The sequence below is a fragment of the Mixophyes fleayi genome, chromosome 2, assembly GCF_038048845.1.
Source record: "Mixophyes fleayi isolate aMixFle1 chromosome 2, aMixFle1.hap1, whole genome shotgun sequence".
Classification (NCBI taxonomy): domain Eukaryota; kingdom Metazoa; phylum Chordata; class Amphibia; order Anura; family Limnodynastidae; genus Mixophyes; species Mixophyes fleayi.
In genome coordinates this window covers 22,615,867-22,638,310 of record NC_134403.1, presented here as the reverse complement: position 1 = coordinate 22,638,310, position 22,444 = coordinate 22,615,867, and the positions used below count along the sequence as shown (strand labels likewise).

At 43.3% G+C, this 22,444-nt stretch overlaps 1 protein-coding gene across 9 annotated transcripts in view; it reads left to right on the top strand.

Moving 5' to 3' along the window:
• DLG2 (discs large MAGUK scaffold protein 2) overlaps positions 1–22,444 on the top strand; it is a 1,188,444-nt gene that overhangs the window by 864,712 nt on the left and 301,288 nt on the right. For all 9 annotated transcript variants that reach the window (XM_075198643.1, XM_075198642.1, XM_075198647.1 and 6 more), the window contains one exon: positions 556–658. In XM_075198643.1, the coding sequence (XP_075054744.1) occupies positions 556–658 (103 nt within the window). The remainder of the gene's footprint in view (positions 1–555; positions 659–22,444) is intronic.

The following is a 22,444-nucleotide window of genomic DNA, read 5'->3' as shown; positions in this document are numbered from 1 at the left end:
ATTGTGTCATCATGCCACAGATGGCGAAGCCAACCACGTCTTGTACTGGCTCAGCATCAGGGAGAATGCCAGACTCTTCAGGGAGTGAGGGAGATCACCTCACGGAGTCTCCCTGACATTCAGGGAGAGTTGGCAAGTATGAGCCATGTTGTCGATCAACCTTTCTCACTAACAGTATCATGTTTTGCTGATCTCCCCACGGAGCGCAGGAGAAATCATTAGCACCACCTGTGTCGCTGTGGGGATATCCAGAAAACATGTCCTGCTGGTAAAGCTTAAAGACATTCTTATAACCGGTTTTCCAGTCAGTGACTATATTTTAATGAATGAGCTGCTTTCTAATGTAGAAATAGTACAACAATGAACTAAAGATGTAACTGAGGAAAAAAATTGAATCTTACATTTTGATTTGAATCTGTTAGACAAATACAACAACAAAAATCACTTTTGGTGGAATTATTATTGATTCGCCTAGTTATTTGTATTTTAAGTGCAACTTTAACGCATTATCTTCTGCACACTTCTTACATGTTTGTTTTGGTTTCTATTTTAAAGGTTAATGGCATTGACCTCCGAGGGGCTTCCCATGAACAAGCTGCAGCTGCACTGAAAGGTGCCGGTCAGACTGTGACGATTGTAGCACAATACCAGCCGGAAGGTAAGTGACTGGGCTGTACTTACATATAACTGGTCAGATCTGTATTAAATGACTGGAGAGTTGATCATAAATCTGCAGTACCATTTGTGGTCAACAGGGGGCAGAGTGCCGACCCGTTCTATCAAACACTTGTTTGTTTGACCTATACAGACACCAGTCGGACAAGATAAATATAGATTGGAACTTTTAGTTTTTTGGTGTTAGTATATTTTTGCTTTCATTCTATGTATGATATGAATACTGTCACCGTGGAAACCTCCTTTCCCTGCACACTTGGGGCCTGATTCATCTACGAATGCAAAGTGAACCCTTTTTTAAATGCGGAATGGCGCGCACCTGCGTCCGTATTCAAGTACAAAAGAATCTCAGGAAACGTTTCCGTTTGAATACGGGTATAAGTACGCTCTGGCGACACGTTACTTGTCGTAGGCAGACAGATCAGACCATGCCTAAAATATAAAGTTCTATCAGAACGAATGGAAAAAAAATAATTAAATACATTATCACCTCCTAGTACTATAATTATTAATAAAAATATTTGTTTTACATGAAGTGCATAAAGCGGGATGTTCTTAATCCCTATTATACATAAAATGCATTTTTAAAGTTTCTCCTACTTGCAAAAACATGTTGTGGCATGCATACATGTCAGTCGGCACTGACACCTGCCTGGTGCAGCTGCAAGGGATACGGCTAAAAACCTTAGAGAGGCCCAAAGATTGAATCTGGCAAATGCGCGTGCGTTGGACCACAGCACGCCCTCACTGTACATTGCCTACGTTCTTCCGTCCGTTCCCTCCCCCTGTCCCGCTCTTCAAGTCTTAGGCAGCCGGAAGTGTCATTTGCGTTTGGACAGTAATTGGATGTAATGCCATAGGCAAACCGTGGGAGGGTTTCCTAGTGCCTGGAAACCCCCCTCCAAGCCTGGGGCACTGTACAATTGAGGTGACTGGACCCTGCACCCGCTTCACACCGCTCTGCTGAAAAGGGAACCTAACAGTAGTGCACACAGCATAGCCCATGTATATTATAGGGATAGGAAGAGTTGGAGAGCAGCCAAGCACTGTCTAAAATTATAGCCACGCCCCCATGCATGCTGGTCACGCCCACTGGTGGCGTGGTGTGGAAACCCCCTCTACAAATCTTGTGTTTGCTCCTGAATGCGTACTTGCCTACTCTCCCTGGAGGCTCCCGAATTTCGAGTAGGCAATCTCCCGGATCCTTGTGGAGGGGGAAGGTGTGGCGATGTCACCATAGCCCCGCCCCCACTCTAAAATGCCCAAATTCACGTCACTGAATAGAGCAATTACACACAAGATACAGCACGTAGCGGACTTATGTCCAAAGATGAATCAGGCCCCAAGTATTTTATTACATTGTTATATTTTGGGGTATTCCGATATAAAGCTAAATTTTCAACCGCTGGTATCTTTTTCTCACTTCCTTTGTAATCATTTTACCAAAACTCCGCCACACCCGACAAAAAGAGTCTTCACTTACAATACTTCTCAGGAAGAATTCTATAGAATGTTCAGGAAATGATCCATCTTGCGTTGAATACAGAGGGCTAGATTTACTAAACTGCGGGTTTGAAAAAGTGGAGATGTTGCCTATAGCAACCAATCAGATTCTAGCTTTCATTTATTTAGTACCTTCTACAAAATGACAGCAAGAATCTGATTGGTTGCTATAGGCAACATCCCCACTTTTTCAAACCCGCAGCTTAGTAAATCTAGTCCAGAGATTGAGTGTAAGATCCTGTCTGATTTTTCTCTAGGCTGATAAAAATCAACCTTTTTGTTTGTTTGTTTTATCGACCTTCTATTCAGACCTTTCCGTTCCTCCTCCCTTCCCCCCCCCCCCGCCACCACCCTTTTCATTAATATAAAACAGTGACAGGACCACAGCATTAAGTAATCTGTTTATTCTGCAATAATGGTATCATAGTAACTAAATCATAAAATTACTTTTGTATAATTGAGTCTTTACTTTCCAAATGCATTCATGCCTATATTCAGGAAATCAAATTGGCAACTACTGCTTATATAAGAACATAATAACCCTTTTGTTTGTGGAATATATCTGTATACGTATTATTATATTTTTTCTGCTTTATACTGCAAGATCTGTGAAGGTCTTATTGATTTTCTAGAGCAGCAATAAGCTGACCTAGAAAGCGTCTCATCCCAGTGGCAGATAACTGTACGTTTCCCCCAGGAATATCTGAATGACACTGTGTTTTCTGTTTGCTTACGCTGCATATTCTATTTTAATTTGATTTTTATACATTTTTAATTTGTTTTTCTATTGCTATTTGCTTAATTGATGAGTTAATTATAGAAACAAACATATAGGGAATTCAGCGGCATCAGTACAATGCCGACTGGGAATTAACACTCTCTTCTGCCTCCATCACTTAGACCAAAGGAGACCTTGTAACTGGTGCACAGGTAATAACATGTGCTGTAACCCATAGCAATCAGATTCTAGCTGTAATTTTGTAGCACAATGTAAAAAATAAAAGTCATTTCCTTATTGGCTCAGTACCTTTTTTTTTTTACAGTTGTAAATCTTTTTTTTTTTTTTAAATGTGCCCCTTGGTATTCTGGGTAAAAAGTATTCCCAGGTGTAGCAGATGGGATAATGCATTGAAAATATATATGACAAATAGATGTTGTTTACGTGTTTTTTTTAGCATTAGTCTATATAAAGAATATTTTAGTTTAAATTAAAAATCTTAAACATACAATGTTTCTAATAACAGCAATTTCTATATGATACCATAGTATACATAGGCAAATCGGGCAGCACGGTGGCGTAGTGGTTAGCACTTCTGCCTCACAGCACTGGGGTCATGAGTTCAATTCCCATCCTTGGCCTTATCTGTGTGGAGTTTGTATGTTCTCCCCGTGTTTGCGTGGGTTTCCTCCGGGTGCTCCGGTTTCCTCCCACAACCCAAAAACATACTGGTAGGTTAATTGGCTGCTATCAAAATTGACCCTAGTCTCTCCCTCTCTGTCTGTCTGTGTCTGTGTCTGTGTGTGTGTGTGTTAGGGAATTTAGACTGTAAGCTCCAATGGGGCAGGGACTGATGTGAGTGAGTTCTCTGTACAGCGCTGCAGAATCAGTGGCGCTATATAAATAAATGATGATGATGATGATGATGAAACTGAAGGGGGGGGGAGGGGGTTAAAGTGCCTGGAAACCCCCTTCCAAACCTGGGGCACTGTATAATTGAGGTGGCTGGACCTTGCCCCCGCTTCACACAGCTCTGCTTGAAAAGGGAGAGCTGCGTGCACCTAGCAGTAGTGCACGCAGCATTGCCCATGTATATTATGGGGATAGGAAGAGTTGGAGAGCAGCCAAGCACTGTCTAATATTATAGCCACGCCCCCATGCATGTTGGTCACACCCACTGGCGACGTGGTGTGGAAACCCCGCTCTACCAATCCTGCGTTTGCCCCTGGTATATACCTTAGTAATGGGCAACAAGCGGACTTCTGAGTTTTCCACTCGGCTCCTTCCTGCTTTATTGTCAGATAAGTATAAAGTGCATAGTGTGGATGCCTTCTTCCCCCTTACAATAACCAACCATGTATGATACTTAACATAAAATAAAAACTCAGACTCATTACGGAAAGTAAGGAAAAAAAAAAGGAGTAAATGTTCTCCGGGATAAACCTTGTTACAACGCAAGGGGTGCAAATTAGTTTATTATTTTGCATATAAATTAAATACTGGCAGTTTTTTCATCTAGGACACACATACTTGATAGCTTTATTTGCACGCTGAAATTTAAAATTGATCTAGGACATGCATATTTAAGTTTCTCCCCTCTCCAATTCAATATGAATTTGCCCAGGTGCAAAGATAATCCTTTTTTATGCTTTTTTATATTGGTTCATATTTTTATCAAAACATTTAAGCCTGCATCCCAGCGTCCAGAGCACCCATTATATGCAGGCCCTACACTACATATATGCTTTAAAATGCAGTTAAAATCAGATGCACTCACCTCCCAGGTATAGGGGCTTACATCTAACAAGGGCTGGCTTGTGAGCCACACCCATAGGCTTGATGGACAGCTGTCAAGACAACATAAGGCAATATTTTGAGTCCTGCTGAGTTGTAACTCTGCGGAGATAACTTCCGCCCCGACATTATCACCGTGGTGATTGCAAGCTGTAAGAGATGTGTGATAGGATTCGCACAGAGCAGTGATTGTCATCACAGAAGAGCATACTTTCCCACTCTCCTAGAACGTCCGGGAGACTCCTGAATTTAGGTAGGTCTCCCAGACTCCTGGGAGAGCAGGCAAGTCTCCCGCATCCTGCAAATTGGTAGCCAAAATAACGCGATTTGCGTCATTTTGGCCCCTCCCCCGCAAAACAAAATGATGACTACATCACGGGGATGGGGCCAAAAGGACGCGATTTACTGCACCCCGACCCCTTCTACCATGTACAGATCTATGTACCCCAAGCCAGACAGGAGATAGTTACACAGAGTATTTCAGGACTAAGCAGGCAGAACATTCTCTTAATATAAGGAACAGGGGGGGAGGGGGCCAGGAATTTTATCAATGAGCGTTAATTAGATAGGTGACAGATACATAATTAACGCCATCCACGTGCATCACCTTCCAAAAAATTGTTTGCTATGGGGCTCTGTGATTGATTCGTATTACGTTGTCTCCTCTCCTAACATTTTGAATGCAATATACACTGTACACAGCTTTAACTGATTATTCATTTGTATTTCCAATGTGCAAACTGCAGAAAATGAACAGAGGTGCTAATAATTATATGACATATTTTCTGTTTCGTGTTCTGAAAATGAAGTGAAGTAGAGACTAACATCAGTACTGTACATTCTGAACTCTTTATAGCAATGAGCTGAGATCTCATTGATTGCAAACGAACAGTGATTATCTGGAACATTTTGCACCATTAGCTTATTAATGTTCTGTGTATGGGGCACTCAGTACATCATTTCTGCTGTAATAATGTGTTCATTTCACACTCTGAGCCCTTGGCGTGACTCCCTCGTGCTACAACGCAGTCGATTGTTTGTTGTTTCCAAGAACCACGCTGTAAATAATGTTTTTAAGCTGAGGTCTGTCTGTCTTTTTATTCCAATGAAGTCCTTGGGGACTATTTATAAAGGATCAAAGTGATGTTTGGTTATAATCTCAGTCTTGGCAAAGAGCTGCTATTTGCCTGTTTTTCCACGTATATTGTAAAGCACGTTGGAGATATCTCCTCCACTTTATCATTCTCATCTGAAAACCCTATCAGTCAAGTCCTTAGTTACAATTTACTCATTTTCAACCTATTGAAAAAGTACTGATGTGTCTTTTCAACCACTTTTCTTGGAAATAATTTGCAGACACAACCCATTACAAATCTTTGATGTAAATGCAGCTATTACTGTCGATGGAGAAATGACTGTTTTGAGATCAATTTGGAAAAAGAAATGTTATTGAATTTAGTACCGGTGTTATATTATTAAAGTATTTTTAGCCAGTATATATACCATTGTGACTTCTATATAGTGATGTAATAATGTTATTTATTCTTTACCTTCTTAATTCAATAACTTTTTTTATCAAAGTAATTTTTTGGGCAATTTTTGGTAGTTTCTTTTTTTTTGTCAACAATTCTCTTTGGGTCTTTTTGTAGAAAATCTCACCCTTCTCGTTTTCAGTTTTCCACTGTTGTGTGCTCAGTTCCTCACCATTCCAAGGGGTATATTTACTAATCTGCGTGTTTGAAAGAGTGGAGGTGTTGCCTATGGCAACCAATCAGATACTAGCTTTCATTCAGTTACTGCAGTCTACAAAATGACAGATAGAATCTGCATGTACAGCACTTGCTGTATTCAGACAGACACAATACACAGCAGGATAAGAACAATACATATGTGCAATATAAATTGACAGCAGAACACCATGAACTCCATGAAATACATTTATCGGGACGTTATTAATATCTACTGTACATAAAATGCATTTCAGTGCACATACAGTCTAATATAAACGGAATTGTTGAATATACAATTTATAGTCAGGGTCAGGATGGGCTGGGGGGCAGGGGGGCATCTTCACCCCAGGCAGGTTCCATAGTGGGCTACTTTGGACTGGGTCACTGGGCCACTTGCAATTTTTTCCTCTTTAAAATAGGGTACTTTACAACAACAACAAAATTCTCCATGAAAAACATTTATTATTATGTTCTCAGTGTCTACAGAGCATAAAATACATTTTTACAGTTGCTTCTGATTGCAAACACATGTTATAGCATGCCTACAAGACTGTCATCACTACTGATCAGGACTTAGACTAGTCCTGTAACTGGAGCAAGAGATACGGCAGAAATGCAAGTAACTTTTGACATGCCCATCGCTAGATTCGGACATGTCTGCATGCACGTGAGTTTGGCACACCCTTACTGTACATAGACTACTGCAAAATGCCCGTCCCCAGCCCATTTGCTCCCCGATATCGTAGGCTGCAGTAATTGTCCTTTGTTTATGAAGACTGAGCGGACAGGGCTGCATATGGTTCAGTTCTGGGCATGCGCAGAGTGATTTTGGGTACCATACGATCAAATTTGTCAGATACGTAGCTTAATAAATCAGGCCCTATTTCAATACACCCATATTCATAGGTCTAGCTAATAAAACAAAGCCGACCACAGAGAGCTGATGCAACAGTTTGCACAGAGATTGTTAAATCCCTCAAACATCCAGGTCATACTACTTCCTGATCATTAGGAATGTCATTTCATAATGTGCAGTCTGGTGTGTGACTCACTCACCTTCTGTCATTTGTGATGGGGGTGACTACACCGTAGTCTTATTGATAAGTGCCCTTTTCAAAATAAGTTGTTTGTTCTGTAATTGCTAGATAATGATGCTTAATTCAGTGACAGTGAAGTAATGCGTCGTAAATGTCATGTTTTGTTTCCGACGCCTACATTAACTAATAGTTCTCATGTTCAGAATATTCCCAAACTGCGATCTTGTAGAGCCAGACTTGGCTGTGCTTCCGTGAATATGTTCCGTATGTGTATTTTGACTCATACATGGGTTGATTAGTGTGTTTTCTCCAACCGTATTACAATTGTTTTTTGTGGTTGTTTTTTTTTACTTTATTACCGTAAGATATTTTATTTGTACGGACAGAGATATGCCAATGTAATTACGTTTTTAAAGTCCCAGCACAGTAACTCTTGTCCGGCAGAAGGTTTGAGAAGTGTCCTTGTGCGGGGCTTGATGATGTCACTTGTGCCACCAAGGGAGCGGGAGAGAATGTATGATGCCACCAATCGCATCATCGCGCCTCTCATCACCCAGGTTCCTGGATTATATGGCGCGATTTTCACCATTACGACATGTCCCTGCCCATTTCATAAGCTGGTGATTGGACGTCAGGGGGTATTGTCTGCTTCCCGTGTCTGGCAATAATCCAGGAGTCTCCCGGACATTCCAAGAGGATAGGCAATTATACTCTTGGCAGAACGTTACATTCCATTGTTGCCTAGGCCGATCGGGTCTTCCTTCATGGAGTTATTGGTAATGCTAGTTTTAAAAAGTCAGTGGAATATTTTCTGTTTTTTTGTAGCAAAAGTTTACGCTGTTATAGAAACATAGAATTTGACGGCAGATAAAAACCGCTTGGCCCATCTAGTCTGCCCAATTTTGAACCTATGGTAACCTCAAACCCTATTTGATCGTTAGCTCTTTGTAAGGATATCCTTATGTCTATCCCAAGCATGTTTAAATTACTCTACTTTATTAGCCTCTACCACCTCCGATGGGAGGCTGTTCTACTTATCCACTACCCTTTCTGTGAAGTAATTTTTCCTCACATTTCCTCTGAACCTACTTCCCCCCAGTGTCAGTGCATGTCTTAGTGTTCTAATACTTCTCTTCCTTTGTAGAATGTTTCCCTCCTGTATCTTGTTAGAACCCTTGATATATATGTAGAAGTATCTATCATGTCCTTCTTTCCGTTCTCTGCACCAAACTATACATATTAAGATCTTTTAGTCTTTCCGGGTAAGTTTTGTGCTGTAGGCCATGCACCATTTTGGTTGCCCTTCTGTGCAGGGCCATCTTAACAACATTATGGGCCCCCGGGCAAAGCAGTGCACCGGGGCCCCTACATACATATATATATATATATATATATATATATATATATATATATATATATATATATATATAGATGTATAGAGATACAGATATAGATATATATATATATAGAGATAGATGTACTTGCTCAGTGACCCTTGAAGGTTTTTTTGCAGGTTTTTTGCAGGATTATTTATTCTAATTAAGAGCCCTGCCTATGGGGCCCCCTTGCCCGTGGGGCCCCCGGGCACCTGCCCATTGTGCCCAATGGAAAAGATGGCCCTGCTTCTGTGTACAGTCTCTAATGTATTTATATCCTTATATATATCCTATATAGCTTAGCCATGAAATAATTAACATTTCCATAGATTCCTCAAGAACAAACACTGCAGCCATCTTTCTTTTATTATAGCAGAGTAAAGTAACAGGGAAAAAAAACGTAATGAATTTCAGCAAAATTGTTTAGCCCGTAGTCTGCGTAACAGTTGTGCTGTTTAATACATATATAAATGATGTTAATCTTTGTATACAATCCTGTAATTAATATCTGTAAACAGTGAGTTCTATTAGATATAACCATTAAGTCTACAGGATCATTACTCTCTCCCTGTGCACATCAGCGGGAGCTGAAACCGTCAACAACTCTCTTTCCGCTATCCATTTAATTTCAAGGGGGGGTATCATAAAAAAAAATGTATAACGGTTATTGTAATGTATAAGGCAAAGAATTTCATTTTAATGTTACCTTTTCACCACCCTGGAATTTTTTATTTTTTGAATTCCTATTTTTTGTTGAAGCATAAAATAGTTCGTTGACAGATACTGAATATAATGATCTGCATAAGGAGTTATATATGCCAGTGTAATATCAATTACCAGAGGTGCATAATTACAACTAATCAAGGGCAGACAAGATATCTCATCCGCACATATAATAAGAAACAAGTCACACTTAAAATCTAGGTGACTTGGAATATACAAGAACAATAAAGACATGCATTAGCACACCTTGTAGTCACAGCAGCAGCTGTTAGAGCCGTGATGAAATGATTTCTACAACCGTTCAGGAGTAACAACCGGGGCGAGCGTCACAGGAGTATATCCCATTTAAAAAGGGATCAAAACTATATTATCGGCATCATATCAAAAGATGCAGAGATCCGTTCCGTTGTAGGCGATCGAAGGACGTGAATAAAACATTCCCACGCTTCAAAAGACTTTCAATGTTTTTTTTATGTTTCAAGTCAATAAATCCTAAAATGTGATGGGGGGGGGGGGGGGGATTTATTCTGGATCCACGTTTGAAGGGTGATTTTCCTGGCAGCTAATAGCGATTTATTTTCCTGCCTTTCAAAACTCTGATACCAGTTGGTAAGATACCCAATGTTGACCATTCATGGGGTTAAAGGTAGATAGGAAATACAGTGATCAGTGGCGAATCTCCAAACCCGGATCCAGACATTTGGATTTTAAGAACACTCTGAAGACAATGGAAAAGGTCAGACATCTGACAAATGTGGTTCTTGTGTCATTTAATTATAAACTTTTTATTTTTGGACTGGTAGGCCTTATGTATATAATTAGAAATAGTCTATCTGTTGATAATTAGCCCTTATGGTATATAATTAGAATCATATTCACCTAAGTGGTAGCAGTGAGAAGTTTAATGGATACCGGCAGGTACCGTAGCAATATCTTTGTGGATAAAGAGGAAACACTGATCCAGCCACAGTACAAGGCCAGAGTTCATTTTGCATAGTCAAGCTGGACATTGTATGACATAGTGTTGCAGTGGTTAGCATTGCTGGCTCACAGCAGTGGGGTCATGGGTTCGATTCCAACTAGGGCCCTATCTGTGTGGAGCTTGTATGTTCTCCACATGTTTGCGTGGGTTTCCACCGGGTGCTCTGATTTCCTCCCACAGTCCAAAAGCATAATAAGAGATTAATTGGCTTCTGACCAAAATGGACCCTAGTCTGTGCGGGTTTGGTAGGAATTTATATCGCAAGCTTCAATGGGGCAGGGACTGATGTGAGTGGGTACTTGTCCTCTGTATGTTTGGTGCTATATAAATTAACAATGTTTTGGGGGATTGTTAGATAGAAGGGACAGTGCCGTAACTAGACATTTTACTGCCCTGGGCAAGACTGGGCACCGGCGCCCCCCATCTAAGTGGGAGTGACATTTGCCAAGTGGGTGTGGCCACCGTAATGTGGGGGTGTGGCTAGCACTTTACTGAAAGAATTCTGTTACACATATTTGCAAATGCATGATATATAAACTCTGGTGTGTCTCACACTAGTTACCGTGTATGAGACAAGTAAAAGGAGAGTCCAGGAATTACTCTGGTGCTTCCTCGTGTATTTTTTCTTAATGAAAAGCTATAAATCAATACTTTACAATGTAGGTTATACAGAAGTCAATTCTCAATATTTGTCACCTAATGACAGTTGGGGCAGAGATCAACTATCACGATTGAATACATATATTTACGTTAGAATAGAAGAAATATTATTGCATAAATTGTGTTAACCTTGCACCCTTTTGCTTTTTACATTAATAAATCCATGAAAAGCACCTTAAAAATAGGATATACAACAATCAGGTGCCGTACACATATATGAGCTGTGATAATGGGTAAAAAGGCATGTAAAGTATTGTGTGCTCTTGATGTCTCGTACACATTTTCTACGCACTGTGTTTTTCAATGAGAGAGAGAGAGAGACTACATAGCTGTTCAGAGCGCTCTGAACCTTGTAAATGTACACAGTATGTCATCTCTGCCGGCAGGAAAGCTAGAGAAGGAAATAAGAAAAATAAAGCAATGTATTTAGTAAATATTGCAAGAGCCTATATAAAATGTACAGGTAAAACAAATTGTATAAAGGTGGGATTTTGCTTAAAACTACAATTATATATTTAAAGCCTATGTGTAAATAACAGCCCGCGTACCAACAGTTTTACATGGATATATATAATATTGTTATGCACGTTTTATCGCTATCCAATAACGATTGTCGAATCTCGATTTGTGTTTCCAACGCAGAATGATTTATTATCCAAAAGTAGCAGAATAATTCAGGTGAAATATAACAAGTACAGTCGTTACTTATCGCAGGCGCTCTGGATCCAGTGAACAGTCATTCAGGTCTGAAGTCTGTGGTCAAAGATGACTGCTCACTAGATAAAAAGCTCCTGCTTATATGCAAACAGAAATACAGTAAAACAATGCAGATGGTGTGGCTTGCTTCTATTGGTCAAGGTTTCAGGAAGGTCCAGGGGGTTGCAGATCATAGGCTAGTTCAAACCAAAATATCCAAAGGTGGGGGTCATCTCTCCAGGTGATGTGCTCCGACCAAGAATCCAGTCTCAACTTGTCTATTAGCATTTTATAGTCAGTATCACTTTAACATTTATTCCCTAACATCGCTAACTAGAGTATGCAATGTGCGATCTCTTCGGAGAAGGAACCGGACAACCGCTGATGAATAGGGGATTAAAATGATACCAGACATCTATATAAAAAAAAAGTAGTGGGCGCTTGATATAACATATACTATTTATTTCCACTGATAAAAAAGTGTCATAAAATCACAATTGTATTTAGAAACAGATCATGAATAATCATTAAGAGTTGAGGACATCAAATTGATCATATTTCAAGTAATATTGATACTCTTAGTCACGCTAATATGTAGAATCAACCTGTATCCTCAATATGTGGTTATATAATCAGCGTGCTTATATTTTGTATCAGAAAGATTCACTGTCATAGGAAGTGTTAACTCCAATTAAAAGCACTTGGGGCTCCAGCCCATAGAACAGGGGATGTTTCACAAAAACCCACTATTTTGGATCTGCCCCGGCTATTTTCATAGACAGTATTTCTTATCTGTTTGATAATGTTCCAATAGCCACAGCTGTAAATGTGGACATATATCCATTCAATGTAAAAAAGGCAAACAATGCATTGTATCACCTGTGGAACACTGCAGCTTCCACGGCGTCCCGGCAGCGCACTGTCCCTCGGGCACTCCGCCCGTCCTGATGTAAAACAGACCTGTTGGATATTCAGTGTCTCACAATAGCGGCAGTAGCCCGCTTGGAAGTAAGCAACATAGAGCCGATATTCGTGCTGACAATAAATGAGTCCTCAAAGTCTCTGACAGAAAATTAGGCACTTGTATGATTCAAAAGAACCAGATGCTTGACGCGTTTCTCGGCTTTATCTGCCGTTTCCTCAGAAGCAGCGTAAACATGTATTGAAACTTGGAGGATTTTATACCAGACATGACACATTTCCTTTAACATGAACCATATGTTTTACTAATATGCATATAACTTATAATATTACACATAAATACTACTATATTTTGACATAAATAACTATGTGTTGCAACTACAATTAATGTGTACTAATTACAAATGTGTGTGTTTGTGCGAATGTATTATATAAAAGTGTAAAAACTGTTATTGCCACGTGTTGCGGCTGGATACGCCCTTCCACGCCATAGCGTGCTCTACGCATCTTTTCAGACAAAGACAACCAAGTTTGCTCGATATTAATCAAAATGACTTTATCCAATTTGCTGACTTATATTCATGCTGTGAGAATTAATAAGCAGTTTAATCGCAGGGAGAAGACTCACGGGTGGCATTGAAGATTATGGTAGAATTTTGCAGAGTTCCCCTTTAAGATTTAATACGTTCTGCATACAAGCTTCTGGGGAGCAGGACTTCTAAGCTACAAAACCGGGCTTGGACACCAATGCTTTCACATCAGATTGTGGTCAATAGGCAGATTGAGAAAGATAAAACCCAGGTCGCTAATGATATAATGATATAATCCCCATTATTCAGGAGATTTTAACTTTTTTTGCAACCTGTGGTTTATTGACATATATCATATTACAAATGTTAGAATTGGTATCTATAGGGGCATAGCAACTGTGCATGCTTGTTTTCTGCTAAAACAAGCAAATGTATACTGTACACTTTAATAGGATTCTCATCTTGCACAAGAAAAGCAAAATATATCATTTATATATATAGATACACATTAAACTAGATCATGGCAAAACTGAGTGTCATTATATACTGTCATATTATTATTATTATCGTTTATTTGTTAGGCGCCACAAGAGTTCCGCAGCGCCGTACACACCACAAACAGTAGACTAAACAGGGAGAAACATTACAAACAGTAAACAAAAAATACCAGAACTTTAGAAACTCCAGGCAGGCTAATGCAGTAAAGACGGAGCAAAAGAACAGGTATGGAGACAAGAGGGGAGGGGGGGCCCTGCTCTAATGAGCTTACATCCTAAGGGAGGGTAGACAGAACTCAGGCACAAAGGGAGCCAGTTGAGGAAGTGGGGGAGAACAGGGGGGCAGGGAGGAGAGGGGGAAAACAGGCGGAGGAGATGAGGGGGTTAGGTGGAAGGTTGGTACTCTTTGAGGAACAGGTGAGTTTTAAGTGCCCGTTTAAAGGGGCAAAGATTGGGAGAGAGACGGATGGAGCGAGGGAGGTCGTTCCAGTGAAGGGGGGCTGCACGGGAGAAGTCTTGGATTCTGGAGTGGGAAGAGGTGATCAGAGCGGAGGAGAGGGGTTGGTCATTGGCCGAGCGCAGGGAGTGGACAGGAGTGTGAATGGAGAGGAGGTTAGAGATATAGGGGGCAGTAGACTGGGAGATAGCCTGGTAAGTGATGGTCAGGAGTTTCAAAAGGATTCTGTAAGGGATTGGGAGCCAGTGTAGGGCAAGGCAGAGAGGGGAGGCAGACGAGGAGCGGCGAGAAAGGAAGATGAGTCTTGCAGCCGCATTGAGTATAAGGCGGAGGGGGGCAAGATGGAAGTGGGGGAGGCCGGTAAGGAGGAGGTTGCAATAATCAAGGCGAGAGATGATGAGTGCGTGGTCATATCCATACAATGGTCATATCCATACAATGAAAACCTTAGCTATGTAAAATTTTATCTAGTGTATATAGTTAAAGAGCCAAAAATACCTACAAGGAACAATATAATTGATTAGATTTGTGCAGAACCAGGCACAGTATAGAGTATTTATCAACCATTTCAATGCTTTATATTAGAGAGAGAGAGAGAGAGAGAGAGAGAGATTCTTCTACCTTTCACTTCCGCAGTGGAACTCATGTGTGTTCCACTGACAGGATGTTCGGCTTAGGAACACACATACGTTCCACTGCGGAAGTAAAAGGCAGAAGATACAGAGCCAGGTAGCAGGCGGCTGCTGCGCCCTGGGCGACGGCACCACCCGCACATGCCTAGTTACGGCTCTGAGAATGGCATCTAAGGCATTATTCTAATCAGAGGCTGAGTGTGTACTCATCACACCGCTGCCAGAAGAAAGGACAAATTAAATGGTCAGATAGCTTTGTGGTTCTCTACCGCTTGTGCAAAAGTGCATTTTTTTTCTGTGGATCTGTCTAAAAAGCTAATGATAGTTTTGATGCCCAATTGTCCAAATCATGAAGGGTAGTCAGACATTCCATCCTGAAATCCAGGTTGCATACCAAGGGTAAAAATTTGTGAGCATTAAGTATTGATGACCTAGTACATGCCAAATTTTACATATGACCAGTAGTAGAGGGCTGACTGGGATATGTGGTGTAACCACTCTGGTTTCAATGCAAGTTATGAACTTTATCTAACCAGGACAGTGCCAACGAACAGTGTCTGTACAGGCTGTAATAGCAGCCTAAGGTCACAAGAACCTTCAGCACTCTGAGCTGTCCTTTGTGCTGAACCCTTTGTGTGAGATGCAGTGTAGGCATCAGTGTGATTAAAACAGCACAAAACACTATGGCATAAAATGTCACTTTGATGCAGCAGGTTGGTTGATAAACTCTGTATATACCCATGTAAAAGATGCTGGTCAGGCGTCACCGCTGCATATTGGGGCCATGTGTGTTAGGTGGTCGGTCTCTCACTCTTCTCTACAAATTTGTGGGTGCACTGCCTGGTAGGTCTCTGTGCCTCCCAGACCAGCCAGGACATGGCTGATCACCCCATCTTCTACAGGCACACAGACACCGTCCACACGGGCAGATCCCTCACTTGGATGTACTGCTCCACGCCTGCATTTAAAAAAAATAAATCAAAGATGTTAAACAGAGCCTAGGATGTGATTATCATCAACATTATCTTGTCAGGCGCCGTCCGCACGGCCGCCTGACTGCGTGATCGCGCGTCTGGTTGCTAGGCAACCAGACGCGTCATTTCCGGATTCCCCCTGCCATCCATTTCCCCCGCAGTATGACGCGCCCCGTTGCTAGGCAACGGGACGCTATGTATTCCCGGCGGCAGGCATGACAGCGCTCAGCGCTGAAGCTGATTGGATCCTCACATTATTTAAACCCCTTCCTGTCCTCTAGTCAGTGCCAGAGTATCAGGTCTTCCTGCCTCCAGCGTTTCTGTGTACCAGTTGCTATATTGTTCCTGACCTTCCTCGTGCTGCCTGTGACCCTTTTGACCCGGACCGTTTGACCACCCCTATCTGGATTCTGCCTTTGTACTGCGCTCCCTGAAGATTACCGACTCGGCTTGCCTCACCATTCTTCTGGATTTCCCTTTTGTACCTCCTCTACCTGAACGTTGCTGAACCGGCCTGTCTGACACCCCCTTGTATCTCGCTGTGGACTCTAGGAAGGACCGCGACCTGCGTGTCCCTGCAGCGGAGTCCATACTTCCTTGCGGGGGTTCCTGGTGAATACCAGGGGCACGTTAGACTCCGCGCCTTCCTCTGAGTTGCGCCAACAACAGCAGGTACCTTCTACCAGTCATACACCCACTAACAGTCGTGACAGTATACTCTGGCCATGACAACGGAGGGGTCTGGTGAACCGTCTGCTCGTGACCTACTTCTGCATTTGGCCCAACGAGTGGAGCAACAAGAAGCAGCCCAAGCGCATCTTCTACAATGTGTCCAAGGGATTGCTACCCGCTTCGATACATTTCAGAATGCTGCACCCGCTACACCAGCCATAACCTCTGCGGCATCCACAGCATCCAGTGTGGTTACGGTCTCTACAGCGGCCTCCGGTGTACGCATCCCGACACCCGAAAAGTTTGACGGTGATCCCAAGAAGTGCAGGGGCTTTCTGAACCAATGTGCCATCCAATTTGAGTGCAACCCAGGGGCCTTTTCTTCAGAACGCACCAAAGTAGCCTTTCTCATCTCCCTCCTCAGTGGTCAAGCCCTTGCCTGGGCCTCACCTTTATGGGAACAAGGGGGTCCACTTCTTCATAACTCCAACTCTTTCATTGAAGCTTTCAGGAAAGTCTTCGATGATCCCGGAAGAGTTGCTTCTGCAGCTACCAGCTTGTTAAACCTCCGCCAAGGTGACCTGTCCGTGGGGCAATACGCAGTTCAATTCCGAACCCTGGCTTCCGAGTTAAAATGGAATAACGAAGCACTGGTGGCAACCTTTTGGCAAGGTCTGGTGGACCGGATTAAGGATGAGTTAATTTCCAGAGAACTCCCGGCTGAGTTAGATTCTCTCATCTCCATGTGCATCAAGGTGGATTTGCGTTACCAAGAGCGCACGCAGGAACGCTCTCCTGGCAAACGGTTCATACCACGGCTAGCACCCCAGTTCCAAAATCCCATCCTGCCAGTGGACGAACCAATGCAAGTAGGACGCTCTAAATTATCCCTTGAAGAGAGGGAGAGACGCTTCAAACAACGCCTGTGTCTGTATTGTGGAGATCCGGGACACCTGCTAAGAGTTTGTCCCAAGAAACCGGGAAACTCTTCCTCCTAAACGGTGGCGGGGAGGCCGTTTTAGGAGAATCCACAGTTGCTCCCTATGCTAAAGAAAATTCTCCAGAATTTCAGATGGCTGTCATCCTGAGCACCCCCAAGGGTACCTTTTCCACCACGGCCTTTGTGGACTCCGGCTCCTCCGGGAACTTCATTTCGGCGGATCTAGCTTCGCAGCTCCAAATACCTCTGAACCCATTGCCCCAACCGTTATCTCTGACGGCAGTCGACGGAAGTCGTGTCACTCACGGCTCCATCTCCTCCGTGACTTCTCCTGTTCGGTTGAGGGTAGGAGTACTTCACAGCGAAATGATCCAACTTTTGGTGTTGCCGAGGTCCATTAATCCCCTCATCTTGGGGCTACCATGGCTGAGAAGACATTCTCCTCAGATGGATTGGGACCACGCTCAAGTTATGTCATGGGGTGAAGGATGTCGCTTTGAATGTCTGTCTAGAGTCTTGCCTCCTAAATGTCAAGTAATGGCTCAGTCCGAGCTAACCCACCTTCCTGAGGCCTATATGGAATTCCAGGATGTATTCAGTAAAGTGGAAGCGGAGATCTTGCCTCCTCATCGTCCCTGGGATTGCGCTATTGTTTTATCTCCTGACCAACCCATCCCTAAAGGGCGGACCTACCCTTTATCTCGTCCAGAGACGTCAGCCATGTCTCAATATATTTCAGAAAACCTGAAACGGGGATTTATCCGCAAATCTACTTCCCCAGCGGGTGCAGGTTTTTTTTTTGTTAAGAAGAAGGATGGGTCTCTTCGGCCTTGTATTGATTATCGTCCTCTCAACCGCATCACTGTCAAAAATCGATATCCACTACCTCTCATCTCCGACCTCTTTGACAAACTCAGTGGATCTCAAATCTTTTCCAAATTAGATCTCCGTGGGGCCTATAATTTAATTCGCATCAAGGAAGGAGACGAATGGAAGACGGCCTTTAACACCAGAGATGGACATTTCGAGTACCTGGTGATGCCCTTCGGCCTCTGCAACGCCCCAGCCATCTTCCAAACCTTCGTTAACGATATCTTTCATGACCTGTTATACACTTCTGTGGTAGTATATCTAGACGATATATTAATATTTTCTAAAGATCTGAAGACTCATCGGGAACAAGTAAAGGAGGTCTTACGTAGACTTCGGAAACACCACCTCTACTGCAAGCTGGAGAAATGTGTGTTTGAGATTAGTCAGGTATCTTTTCTTGGTTTCATCGTGTCGAGTCAAGGTCTTTGTATGGATCCCACCAAGGTGTCAGCTATTCTGGACTGGCCTCAGCCACAAGGCCTTAAAGCCATTCAAAGGTTCATCGGCTTTGCAAACTATTATCGCCAATTTATTCAGGGATTCTCCACCATTATAGCCCCCATTACAGCGTTAACCAGGAAGACTGCCAACCCTAGGGTCTGGTCTTCGGAGGCCATGTCTGCCTTCATAACGTTAAAGAAAGCATTCTCTTCAGCCCCAGTTCTGTCCCAGCCAGATCAAGAACGACCTTTCTTCCTAGAGGTAGATGCATCCTCAGTAGGCATTGGGGCGGTGCTTTTTCAAGAGTCTCCGGCTGGCTCACACAACCCGTGTGGGTTTTTCTCCAGACGATTTCTTCCAAGCGAATGTAATTATGGAATAGGGGACAAGGAATTACTGGCCATCAAGGCGGCTCTGGAGGAGTGGCGACATCTGTTGGAGGGGGCTATATTTCCTGTTACTGTGTTTACCGACCATCGGAATCTAGTGTTCATTCAAGAGGCTCGTTGCCTTAATCCTCGGCAAGCCCGCTGGGCATCCTTCTTTGCTCGATTTGACATGAAACTCACATTCTGCCCGGGAGCCAAGAATGGACGTGCCGATGCATTATCTCGCTCATTTGACGATTCCGATCGTTTAAGACCATTGGTTCCGCAGCATATTATTGATCCTTCTAATATCGTAGCCCTTACTAGGACCAAAACGTCCTCTCCTCCTCCAGGCCGGTCATTTGTGGAACCCCATCTCCGGTTCAAGACCCTGCAGTGGGCTCATTCATCCCGCATTGCCGGCCATGCTGGAATAAAGAAGACAACATCGCTGCTTTGCCGACGCTTCTGGTGGCCTAATGTACGTGCCGATATTGAGAGATTTATTGCTTCCTGCACTACTTGTGCTCAACACAAGACTTGTAGAAGAGTCCCGGCAGGCCTTCTTCGTCCACTTCCTATCCCCGATGCTCCTTGGGAAAGTGTGGCCATGGATTTTATCACAGACCTACCCCTCAGTGCAGGGTTTACCACTATCTGGGTGGTTATTGATCGATTTTCGAAGATGGCACATTTTATTCCTCTAACTGGACTGCCCACGGCCAGTCGTCTGGCAGATATCTTTATCAAGGAGATATTCAGACTACATGGGTGCCCGAAGGAGATCATTTCGGACCGCGGAGTCCAATTTACATCCCAGTTTTGGAGAACCTTTTGTAAAAGAGTAAACATAGAATTGAAATTCTCTTCGGGATACCATCCGCAAACCAACGGACAGACGGAGCGAATCAATCAGGATCTCGAGACATTCCTCCGCTGTTTTACCTCCGACAACCAGAATAAATGGTCTCAATTCCTTCCTTGGGCGGAGTTCTCCCATAATCAACACATTCATGAGTCTACCGGATTCTCTCCGTTCTTTATTGTATACGGAAGTCACCCTGTGTTTCCGGATCCTTTTCCAGTATCCTCTTCACCGGTTCCAGCCGTAGATACTCTTTATCGGGAATTTTCTCTCATTTGGGCTAAGACTAAGACGGCTTTACTCAAGGCTACTCAGCATCACAAGATCTTTGCAGATCGTCATCGGAGGGCCACTCCTCTCTTAAAGGTGGGAGACCAGGTATGGCTATCCACCCGGGACCTAAGACTAAAGGTTCCTTCTATGAAGATGGCTCCTCGATTTATTGGCCCGTACACCATCATGCAAGTCATTAATCCTGTATGCTTCAAATTGAAACTTCCTCCTTCTCTGAGATGTCATAATACTTTTCATGTCTCATTACTACGACCAGTGGTACTCAATAAATTCTATCGACCTCCCGGTCGTCCCCCACCAATACAAACCTCTTATGGAACTGAATTCGAAGTCAGTCGGATCTTGGCCTCTCGCATTCTTCATGGCAAACAGCAATTTCTGGTCCATTGGAAAGGATTTGGCCCAGAGGAGAGATCATGGGTGGACAAGCAGGACCTTCACGCTCCTAGAATTCTTAAAAAGTTCCTTCAAACAGGAGGAGGAAGAGGAGGGTATACTGTCAGGCGCCGTCCGCACGGCCGCCTGACTGCGTGATCGCGCGTCTGGTTGCTAGGCAACCAGACGCGTCATTTCCGGATTCCCCCTGCCATCCATTTCCCCCGCAGTATGACGCGCCCCGTTGCTAGGCAACGGGACGCTATGTATTCCCGGCGGCAGGCATGACAGCGCTCAGCGCTGAAGCTGATTGGATCCTCACATTATTTAAACCCCTTCCTGTCCTCTAGTCAGTGCCAGAGTATCAGGTCTTCCTGCCTCCAGCGTTTCTGTGTACCAGTTGCTATATTGTTCCTGACCTTCCTCGTGCTGCCTGTGACCCTTTTGACCCGGACCGTTTGACCACCCCTATCTGGATTCTGCCTTTGTACTGCGCTCCCTGAAGATTACCGACTCGGCTTGCCTCACCATTCTTCTGGATTTCCCTTTTGTACCTCCTCTACCTGAACGTTGCTGAACCGGCCTGTCTGACACCCCCTTGTATCTCGCTGTGGACTCTAGGAAGGACCGCGACCTGCGTGTCCCTGCAGCGGAGTCCATACTTCCTTGCGGGGGTTCCTGGTGAATACCAGGGGCACGTTAGACTCCGCGCCTTCCTCTGAGTTGCGCCAACAACAGCAGGTACCTTCTACCAGTCATACACCCACTAACAGTCGTGACATATCTATTTATTTATATAGCGCCACTAATTCTGCAGCGCTGTACAGAGAACTCACTCACATCTGTCCCTGCCCCATCGAAGCTTACAGTCTAAATCCCCTAACACACACACACCCACAGACCAAGGGCAATTTGATAGCAGCCAATTAACCTACCAGTATGTTTTTGGAGTGTGGGAAGAAACCGGAGCACCCATAGGAAACCCACGCAAACACGGGAAGAACATACAAACTCCACACAGATAAGGCCATGGTTGGGAATCGAGCTCATGACCCCAGTGCTGTGATGCAGACGTGCTAACCACTGAGCCACCCTGCTGCCCCTCTGCTCTGGTTTGCACTAAAATTCTCTGTTTAATGCCATCCAAAGTTGACATTAACTTTACAAGCGAAAACTAGCCAAGGGGCGAAAAAGCCGCTTGTTAAATTGACATCGAAATTCTGCGAAAAATGTGTTAACACCAGTGAAATCAGTGTTAACCCTTTAATAAATAGGGTGAAGATGTAAAGGAGACTTTAAGCAGAAACCTATCCCCTTTCTAACACTATAGTATCAAGCTAGTGGAGGATCGAGTATACTTGTGATTGGTGGAGAGAGTCTCTTTGATCTTTAGAGGGGTAGGTGCTGTGTGATCAGAGATGATTGGCAGGTCTCATATTGACCTAACTAAGATATTCCTATGGGGTATCAGCATGCTAATGAGGTTTCTGACGTTGCAGAGCATGAAAGGGGGAGTATGCAAATATTCCTAAAGAAGGGGTGGAGAAACATAGTAAGTGACTGTCTGATTGGACAGGACAAAACTTATTCTGCCCCAGTGATTGATTGTTCTTCCTACAGACAACCGATTAGTCCAGGATTATGGTACCCACATTTTGTAAATGCTGAATATGGTTAAGACACCTTCCACTGCTTACAGAGGAATACTCTA